Here is a 10,817-nt window from a genome sequence, read left to right as displayed (position 1 = left end):
GGGTTTTTGTAAAAATTTCCTTAAAATTTTGTTGATATATGAGGATTCGAGCTCATGATAGATTTATGAGATTATTCCATACTAAACCGCTCAGCCAACCTTGTCATTCGAGATAAAAACCTTTAAATCAATATATATATATATACCTTAAGATTGTTTTGATCCCAACTAAAATAAGTTCAATCCTACTAATGGGCCTACACAATTCTAAACTCATCTATCAAGGCTAGGCCTGAGAATTACTCTAACCTAAAATCAGGGTCGCTACAATGATTGTCTTGAAGGCTCCTCACACCACCTTGCAATACATTAGGCTTGTCGTGCTTCCCTCATGCTTTTTCCCTTCCATGTGCCATGAAAATACTCGAGAATGGGTCAGTCATTGTTTCCCTTATGAACATGTAATTCTCTTCAACCGCATAAAACTCATCACAATTATTGTTATGAAAATTTAACAAAATATTGTTTACACTAAGGAAGTCAACATAACCAACTTCTTCATCATTAAAATTAGGCACTTCACCTGGAAGGTCTTCATCAATCTCATGAGGTTAGGAAACCGTATCAGAATCTGCCATACCATCCACGGGTCCTCCCTCTTCCAATGGGTTATCTTCTTCGGGGTAAAGGCCGTCAAATATGGTAGTAACCTAATCTGCTATGTATTTTCCTTCTTGGTCAGTTGGCAAGGGTCTTTCCTTAGGTTCTTCATCCTACTTGTCAGGATCACATGTTGGTGGGGGATCCCAATCCGCGAATCCTTGTGAAGGCGCTTTAACATCTTCTTGTTGCTCAAACTCTTCATCAATGAATCCATCTTCTTGGAATTCCTCTTCAATCGATTAATCTTCCTCCTCCACATAATACGGATTTGGAAGGTGTGATTGAGGCTTGTGAATAACGGCTAAGGTGTCGCGCTGCGCACCCCAGTCGTCTAGTTGTACCTTCTCCAATTGAGACATCACCTCACCATAGGAAACCATGTTATCCTTACTCTCTTTCGGTTATACCATCTTGAAGGCCCTTTCCATGTTAGTCATCTTTGGCTTTGCAACTAGTGGTTGACCATTCCCTTGTGAAGGTTTTGGCCTTGCATCTTGGTTAAGTAACAACGTCAACTTGAGCTTGTCAACCACAAATCTGTACATGTTCCTCTTTTCATCATGGACAACAGCCTTCTCACGTTGCCACGGCTTTCCCAACAATAGGTGACACATATCTGTTGAGTGCCAAATATTACGTATTTGGGCCTCCTTAATTTGCATTTGATAAGCCTTTAGCTTTATTATATTCTGATGTTTGTGTTAATTTAGGTGTTTTAGTGTTTTGCAGGTTGCTAAGGGAAAATTGCGGTCTTAATGTGGAAGATGCAAAGAAGTTGAAGAAAAGCATTTTTGGAGTTGGGATCGAGTGCACCAAACTGGCGCTCGAGTCTAGCAGTCTTACGCTCGAGCGCATCTGCGCTCGAGCATGGCCATAGTAGCGCACGAGCACAGTTGCACCACTTAAGAATAAATCATGCACGAGTGTGCTTGAGTGCACCCGTCCCAGGATCTAGCACACTCGCGCCAACATCAAGCCAACAACGCCCAAGCGCTACGCCGCAGGAGACCTAATGCACGGGTGCGATCAAGTGCACCTAGAGTGTGATTGAGCACACTCGTTCGACCAGGAAGCACTGAAACCCTAAATTAGGGTTATAAATACCATATTTTTCGAGGGAAACACACAGAGGTGCACCAAGGGGTACTGTTCTTTGTCATTTTCGTGTTTTCTGGATTTTTGTAGCTTTGAACACCAATTCTTTGGTAAATTCTTTGATTTTAATGAAGTTAATTAGTTTATTTAAGATTCCTTTAGTTATGAGAGGCTAAGCCTTCAACTAAGGTTGAAGATGAAACCTCACCGTTGATTTGTTTGCATATTTTATATTTTGTTCGTACAATTTCGACGTTTAGTGTAATGTATGTTCATTTCAATTCAATTATTTGATTAAGTTTTTGTAATTGATTTTTTAGATTAATATTTGTGCCAAAGTTGGATATTTAATGTATTTCATAAGATGGATACATTGCATCTTTCAATTTAAATTGGATATCCATTGTTTTTCGTTAATCAAATGAATATATTGGATGATTTTGATTGAAGTTGGATATGCACTGTGATTTGAATAATGGATGGATTCATGGAATCTTTCAATAGGTTATTTTTATAATTTTTTTAAAAAAACATGCATAGGATTTTATTGAAATTGGGATGTATGAACAAACATAATAATGTGTCCTTTGATTTGGTGAGTGTGAAATCTGAAACCTTAGTATTTATCTTTTGATTAATTTTGTTTTGTTTTGTTTACAATTTCAAAAATCAAATAAATTTTTTAAACTAAGTTACGATTTAATTAGTTTAGATTAAAATTATTTTCAAAAACACAATTCTTTGTGGGATCGACCTCGTACTTGTAAAACCCTTTATTGCAAACTATTCGTGCACTAGTGAGTAATTAAAATTTGCACAAGAAGTTTTTGGCGCCGTTGCCGGGGAATTCGTTGATTTTTGAATTCAATTTATGTCTGAATTGATTTTATCCTTCTACTAGTTATAATTAGGATTTTAATTCTGCAATTTTTTATTTTGTTTAAGGGTTAAATACCTCATACCCCTTAGGGTTTGCCAACTTTTTTTTTTCCCCCTGGGGTTTCATTTTTATCACATGACCCCCCTAGGGTTTTGATAAAGGACCAATTTAGTCCATCCGTTAGTTGACCGTTAAGACTGACACGTGGACCAATCAGATGTTGACACGTGGCACTTATTTAATTTTTTTTTAAATAAAAAAAATGTATTTTTAAAAAAGAATAAAAAAAAAAAGAAAAGGAAAAAACAGGGGGTGGCTCTTGGCCATTTGGGGGTGGCTTTGGCCATGGCCACCTCCATCTGGCCGGATGGGGGTGCCCAGGGGGTGGCTCGGCCACCCCCTTGGGCTCCAGGGGGGTGGCCGAAACCACCCCCGTTTCGGCAACCCCAAATGGCTGAGCCACCTCCAATTTTTTCCTTTTTTTTTTTTTTTTTTTTTTTAATTTAAAAAAAAAATTAAATAAGTGCCACCAGTCAATATCTAATTGGTCCACGTGTCAGTCTTAACGGTCAACGAACGGATGGACTAAATTGGTCCTTTATAAAAACCATAGGAGGGTCTTGTGATAAAAATGAAACCCCAGGGAAAAAAAAATAAAGTTGGTAAACCCTAGGGGGGTTTGAGCTATTTAACCCTTTGTTTAATTCCTATTGCTAATAAAAAATAAAAATAATTATTTGCGTGTTTTTTTTTTTTTTTTTTTCCTATGTTGCAGTTTTGCCAATATATATATATATATATATATATGTGTGTGTGTGTTTTTATTGTTGACAGAATATTATTGTTCGAGCCCCTTCAACAATTCAACCGAATTCCACTTAATTTAAATAAAGAAGTGCATCCGGGGATAATTCTTGCCTCTGCCCCCTTCCCACTTCCCATAGACTCTTCTTTACTGCAGCAATCAAACATTCAATTTCACATTCTGGACCCTACTTTCTGAATCAACTCTCTTCTCAGGATCTTTCCTGAAGCTGATTTGGGGACATTATTTATGAATGTCACTCTCCGCAATCTTTTGAAAGGTGCAACCTTTGACAAAGAAGCAGAAATTAGATCTCAGATGCATACAAAAACGATTTTGACACTTTGATTTCATAGACTAAAAGTGCAATTTTAAATCAAATTGCAAAAAATGTATCATTTGGGAATGTATTTATAAGAAATTGTGATTTGAAAACAAAAGGAGATACATTTTAAAAAACGCATGATTTTGAAAGTTAGACTGCGATTTTACCAAACCCTTAACTGCGTTTTTAAAAATTACATTTTGAACTGAGCCTAATTTGATTACCCCTTACCTGGTTAGCAATAAATTTCATAGCATCTTCTTCTGTCAGTGAACTATTGGGTGACCGAACAACGTATGCAACTGGGACTTCACCAGCCTCTGCATCAGGAAATCTGCAAGGTAGAAATAAAATAGAAATTTACATTGATTTTTAAAGAGTAAGCTGATCATGTGAGTAATACAGATTTTGCATGGGTTGAGAACTCACGGGATGACAACAGCATCTAGTATCTCAGGGTGAGAAACAAGCAGTCCTTCAAGTTCAGCCGGCGCAACCTAGAGAGAATTGGAGAAAATTAATACATAAGAAACAATTACAACAAAAATATATATCTTCATTGATTTATTTCTTTGAGTCGTAAGCTTTTGGGACAAGCGGTAGTTTACCTTAGTATTCGAATCTTGACTCCGTCAATTTACCCCATTTAAATTAAATATTCCACATGTTAGATATCACTTATTAAAAAAGAGTTTACACCCACACGTAAAAGGGTGTGTTAAAATATTAAGTGGTGATTTAACATTATATCATAAAACCGAATATGTAACAATTGAAATGTAAAGAGTGTCTTTCACAGAAGACATCCAATAAGAACCAAAATATCTAAACTGGAAGAATGCAATACACGAGCAAAATCTTAGTCCAGAAAGAAAATAAGTCATGAGGAACAGTGAGGTTACAGGAAATATTGCTGCAGTTCAGTCAATGGACATTAACTAATTAGTAGCATAAGGATGCTAAAGGGCAATATCTCTTATAAGTTATAATCAAACATATATTTTCCAAATCTGTAAATCCCTTCCAATATCACCATATCTTACTCCGAAGACAAGCCAAATTTTCTCTTTTTTCATAGACCAAATGTGTTTTTTTTTTTTTTTTGGGGAGGGGGAGGGACAAAGAAAAAACAATGTAGCAGCAGGATCTTGCATGCATGTTTGTAACATTTTTGGGAAGTTACCTGAAAACCCTTGTACTTGATAAGCTCTTTAATTCGGTCAACAACATAAAGTTGCCCATCTCCATCAAAATATCCGAGATCTCCTGTGTGTACCCAACCCTTCTTATCTATGGTCAGTTTGGTGGCCTGTGGATTGTTGTAATAACCTAAAAATGGAGTTTTGCAATAGTAATGTTACATTTCTGAATGAAAACAGTAAGCAAATGCCTAGAACATGTTAAATAAATGCAGAGCTCACTCATTCCAGACAATGAAGCTGAAAACTTATATATGATCAAATGGACAAGAGGTTTTAGTTCTCCTGTGAGCTGGCGTGTTAGAAAAAGCATTGCCCTCCATCTAGCTGCTTTGGACTCATTTGCTAATGCTTTTTAGAATTGCAGCATTAATAAACAATTCAACACACAAAACGTTCATAAAAACTTAAAATTATTTTCACCTTTATGTCACATTACAACAAAAAAGCAAAACGCACAATCTGAAAAGCATTACCAAACGAGCCCTTTATCTTCAATAACCACGCTGTGGGAATCAAACTTGCATCCGTTTGGGATATACAAAATGGGTATATGTTCAGATTCCCATTTCATATGAAAGCACACTTCATAAAACTCCTAATTTGGCAGTGTTCCCCACCAAATCACCTTTTAAGTTCCGATAGCTTACTGATAAATGCGGTTACACCAAGCCCAGAGAGGAGAAAAGAAATTGTTGGAAGCCTTAGAATTATTATAAAATTCTTATTAAAACAGCTACGGAAAAACTAATATCCCTGGCTTGAGAATGACTTTTCCGCATAATACTTTTCACAAATTGAATGGAAGGATCAAATGTTGTTCAAAGATCATCTTATATGTCCATAATCAGAAATGACAACTGCATTAAACTGCCACATTCAAGATGCAAGGTGACTAGAATATTTTAATCCAGAACAATAATGAGCTACCTGGCTTCCCTCTATATCAAAGAGCAGAAACTTTTTTTTAACAAGAGAAACAGGACCAGGCATGCTCAGATCAAGAGAGACAGAAGCAAAGAAAGAAAATACCTTGCATCATATTAGGCCCCCGAACCCATATCTCCCCCAACTGATTAGGAGGAAGTGGCTTCGATGTATCTACACTGACTATTTGGGATTCAACTCCCGAAACAAGTGTTCCAGCTGAACCAGAATGCCGAACGCCCACTCTTGGATTCTCTACACAAATAATTGCACAAGTTTCCGTCATGCCATAGCCCTGAAACGATGAAGAACATTCTAAATCAAATGTACAGCATCATCTTTCAAATCAAAAGCCAAGACATGAACCAAATTGCCAAAAGCTTTGCAGAAAGTCTAATACCTTTATCAAGTATTATTGAATTTTCAGTGGCTAGATTGGAGAACTCAACAACACACTAGAGATGCTTTTTAGCATTTTGTTGTGACGTGAGTAAAAATTGTTTTAGAAATGTTTTTTGCTTTTTGTCGTAAAAAGTATTGTCAAGACAGAAGAGAACATAGTCAAAAATCAAAACATAAAAGGGAAAATTAAGTTTACAGCGTTTTTTAATTCGACCACCAAAGTTTTAATATTTGTAATTCAATTTCAAAAGTTTTAAATTTTTATAATTTGATCAATTGTATTCAAAACTTTTTATATTGCTTATAATTTTTATTTTTTTATTTTTTTAAAAAAATCCGGGGTGGCTTTGGCCATCTTGCCATTTTTACAACTACAAATTTTTTTTTTTTTTTATAAAATATAAAAAAAATTAAAATAAAAATTATGGGCAATATGATAATTTTGAAATAATAATGGTCTGATTGAAAAAATAAAAATAAAACTTTATGAAGGTAAATTGCAGAAATTAAAACTTTAGTATTCGAATTGAAAAACGGTATCAACTTTAAAGGGTAAATTATAATTTTTCTAAACATAAAACTTGAAACTTTCAAAAAAAGAAAGAAAAAGAAACAGTTACTATTACAATTTAAATAATTATTTTGGTTTGCTGTCAAAGCTGCAGGCTTAAAAGGATGCCCAATTACCAAATGAAAATCAGTCACGTCAAAGCACCTGAGTGATGGTGGCCTGAGGAATGTTCCTGGCGCACTCCTCCATCAAATCCTTCCCCAGAGGCGCCGCGCCTGAACTGACATGCCTCAACGACGAGAGATCGTACTTTTTCACGACGCTGTTCTTCGCCAGCGCCAGAATGATCGGCGGTACGACCCAGAAGTGGCTCACCCTGTACCTCTCCACCGTCTTCAGAATCTTCTCCAGCTCGAACCTTCCCATCGACACCACAGCGCTCCCGATCTGTAGCTGCGAGTAGACGATCACCGCCAGCCCGAACACGTGGAACATCGGCAGGACGCAGAGGACCACATTGTGCGCCTCGCCGGAGAGCTCTTGGTCCATCGTCAGCATCAGAGACGCCGCAATGAAATTCCTGTGAGTCAGGATCACCCCCTTGCTCGTTCCGGTCGTCCCGGAAGAGTATAGCAGCACCGCGGTGTCGTTTTGCTTCACATTGCTGTCCGGGAAGTCCGATCCGGACCCGCCCAATTCAACCAATGCGTCGAAATGGATAACGTTTGAAAAAGAAGAAGAATGATTGGACCCTAGAAAGACAGCTGGGAGGTTGAAATCTTTGACTTTGTCCCACAATTCCGGGACGGTTATGATCAACTTCGGGTTCGAATCTTTGACTTGCCTGGCGAGCTCGCGGACCGTGTAGAGGGGGTTGGCGGTGGTGGCGATGGCGCCGACGGCGACGATGCCGAGGAAGCAGAGAGGGAACTGGATAGAATTCGGGGCGAAGATTAGGACGACGTCGTTCTTGGTGATGCCGAGGCGAAGAAAGGCGCGGGAGATTCTGGCGACGGTGGATTTGAAGTGGGAGAAAGATAAGGTTTGGGAGGAATCGGCGTCGATAAGGGCCGGTTTGTGAGGATAAGAGGAAGAGTTTCGGAAGAGGAATGTGACCATGGAGAGGTTGGGATCTTTGGGGAGCACAAGAGGCGGCCGGAGAGACCGGAAGATGCCATCTCGGCCGTACCCCGATTTTTCCATTAGAGAAGCGGAGAGAAATTCAAGCAGATGGGATGATGCTACAGATTATAGCGAGTAGTATTCAATTACAGCACGCAAATCAGGGTGTTTCTTTGGTGTCACCGAGCGAGTGATGATAGAGAGAACGCACGCTCATATTTTTTAATATATTTTTTTTTTTATAATTAAAATGTTAAAAAATATATTATTTTAATATTAAAAAATATTAAAAACACGAGCGTGCATGAACATATTCTCTCTATCATCCCTCATCACTTAGGTGATGAGCTTGAGCTAGGCTGACGTGAGATAGTTGTCAAAGTCAAAGATAAGATAGATGGTTACAACAATTTTAGCTTTTAATCTCGTACGTACGTAGGGTATTAGTGTCTAGTGAGTCATAGAAGACGATATAGATAAATCGGATAAGACGCTCACCATTTTTCTCCTGTTGCAGGTGGTGGGCAGCCACTCCATCACCGTTTTTCTTTTTTTTTTTTTTTGAATAACAGCCCGATTATAATATCTCTCAAATTACGAAATTTAGACTTTTTTAGCGGCCAATTTCGTAGGTAGGTTATAATTAAAAGTTAATTATATTTTTTTGGGTTCTTGCATGTGAAAAAGTTTTGAACAAAAAAAAAAAAAAATTATATTTTGGTTTTCTAAAGAATAATCTTTCTTCAATCAAAAGTGAAGAAATAACATTTTGGGAGGCAAAAAATTTTCAGCTACCTCGACAACTTGGCACCCTTTTGACATGTAACATTTTTTTATGAATTTCAATGCATATAACCCGTCTAAATTTTGTAATTTGAAAATGTACTAACCTTTTAGCAGAAAATCTTCGTCAATGTTTGTAATAAGCTCGGACGAACTCCTTCCCATCATTACATACTTTTATTTTGTGAAAAGTTGATAACAAAAACCTCATTCTATTAACGGTAAGCAATAGCTATATTATTAACCTATAATAAAAATAAGGATAAATATATTATAAGTCTCTAATTTAACTCGTCAAAATTAAAAACTCTCACTACAAAAAAAGGGATAGTTTTTCATGTGACAAATATTAGCCAAACTTTTGCCACGTCAATAATTCCTGACGTGACAAAAGTAGCACGTCAACAATTTTTTTTTTTTTTTGACGTGCTGAATGTGACACGTCAATAAATTTTTTTTGACGTGTTGAATGTGACACGTAAATATTTATTGACGTGTTACATACAACACGTCAGGATTTCCTGGCATGTCAATATTTGACACGTCAGGAAATTTAAATTCAATTTGATTTTTAAAAAATTTATTTAAATAACTTAAAATTTAAATATTTATTGACGTGGCAAATTTTGACACGTCAAGAAATATATATATATATATATATATATATATATATGTCAGGTTTATTTATATTATATATCTAATTTTTGTTTTTTATTAGGAAGGATTTTCAAATGAAAATGAGACTCAAAATCTTTCCAGATCTTTATTAAATAACTCTATTGCTACCTCTTGGCCTTCCGATCTGAATTTCTTTGATTTATTATTCTCCATGCAGTAATATAGAATTTTTTTTTTTTTAAAAAAAAAAAATGTTTTCTACTCTATTTTTTCTTTTTTTTTTTTTGAACTAAAAATTTCTGACATGCTAATTTCTGACGTGGTAAAATGCTGACACGTCACTAAAAAAAAAAGGGGGACATTCAACTTTTTTCCTCTTCTTTCCCTCTTTTATTATTTATTCTTTCCAGGTCTTCTTTTCTTTTAATTCTAGATCTTCTTTCCCTCTCTCAATCTCCTTCTTCTCTCTCAATCTCTTTGCACGGCAGCAGAAGAAGAAAAAGAAAGGAGAAGAGAAGCAGATGTTGGAAATAATTTTGGATGGTGCACAAATTTTCATTGATATAAAATAATTACAATATAAAAATTAACAATAAAATAAATAAAGTACAAGAGATGAAAAGTAAAGTATGGAATGATCTCACAATGCTATAGAATCACGCAAGAGCGTTGTCCTTAAAGGTTGATTCGTGCCTCCCAGAGTGTATAATTCGGTGCGATCGGATCCTTTAACACGCAACCTCCCAGGATTAGACTATAACGTCCACCTTCGTTAAGGACGCATTTCCAATAACGAAGAGTAATAGAACAACTCAATTGTCAAAGTGGATGAAGGACTTTAGAATATTCTTTGTAAAAAAAAAAACCAATAATATAGCATATGGCTTTATGCTAAGAAACAAGTGTTTTACAACACTACACGTATTGGAAAGAAAAGTAGGTGATTTTTCCTATATCTCCTTATTAGAGCTCAACATACATATATATAAGCTTATGACAGTACTTTGAAGACTTGGTCTTCAACATATGAAATAGTCAATAATAAAAGAATTAAAACCTTTGTAAATAAAACTTTAATGATTTAAACGGTTAAAAAATAATAATGGTTTTGCAAAGTTTTAATAACAAAACAACTAAAAAATAATGTTTGTAACACATATACTACAACAATCCCTCACATGTTACAAACATTAAACTAGAAAGAGATTGAAAGCATGCATCGATGTGGTACCCGAACGTTTTAACCGCACCTAAGATAAATAAGTAGGAACTTAATGAATTATGGTAGAGTTAAACTCTTTTAACCAAATCCACAATTTAATTAAACTTATCATCCACATAACTTTCTCCAAAAAAAAAAAAAAATCAAATAAAATCAAATCAAGAAAATTGGGTTGTTCTATAGCGGGTTGGCGCCTTATACAGGCCATGCGCCTCTGGGCTTCATGAGTGCTCTAAAGACTTGCTAAAGTCTCATAGGAGGCGGCACCACCTCCAAACTCACAGAGGTGGCGTCCATCAAGAATGTGTGCAGAGAACATCTCATC

General features: G+C 36.1%; 1 protein-coding gene across 1 annotated transcript; it reads right to left on the bottom strand.

Moving 5' to 3' along the window:
• Positions 1-3,402: 3,402 nt before the first annotated feature.
• LOC132164115 (probable CoA ligase CCL7) lies at positions 3,403-7,983 on the bottom strand. The gene is made up of 6 exons (XM_059574539.1): positions 6,952-7,983; positions 5,940-6,129; positions 4,892-5,037; positions 4,138-4,205; positions 3,940-4,042; positions 3,403-3,670 (listed from the first exon to the last, which is right to left on the bottom strand). Exons 1-6 carry the CDS (start codon positions 7,948-7,950, stop codon positions 3,557-3,559), a joined length of 1,620 nt encoding a protein of 539 aa, XP_059430522.1. The 5' UTR covers positions 7,951-7,983; the 3' UTR covers positions 3,403-3,556.
• Positions 7,984-10,817: the final 2,834 nt, after the last annotated feature.

This window comes from Corylus avellana, chromosome ca10 (assembly GCF_901000735.1).
Source record: "Corylus avellana chromosome ca10, CavTom2PMs-1.0".
In the NCBI taxonomy this organism is placed as follows: Eukaryota; Viridiplantae; Streptophyta; class Magnoliopsida; order Fagales; family Betulaceae; genus Corylus; species Corylus avellana.
The sequence above is the reverse complement of the archived record's forward strand: the minus strand, read 5'-3'. Positions and strand labels throughout refer to the sequence as shown.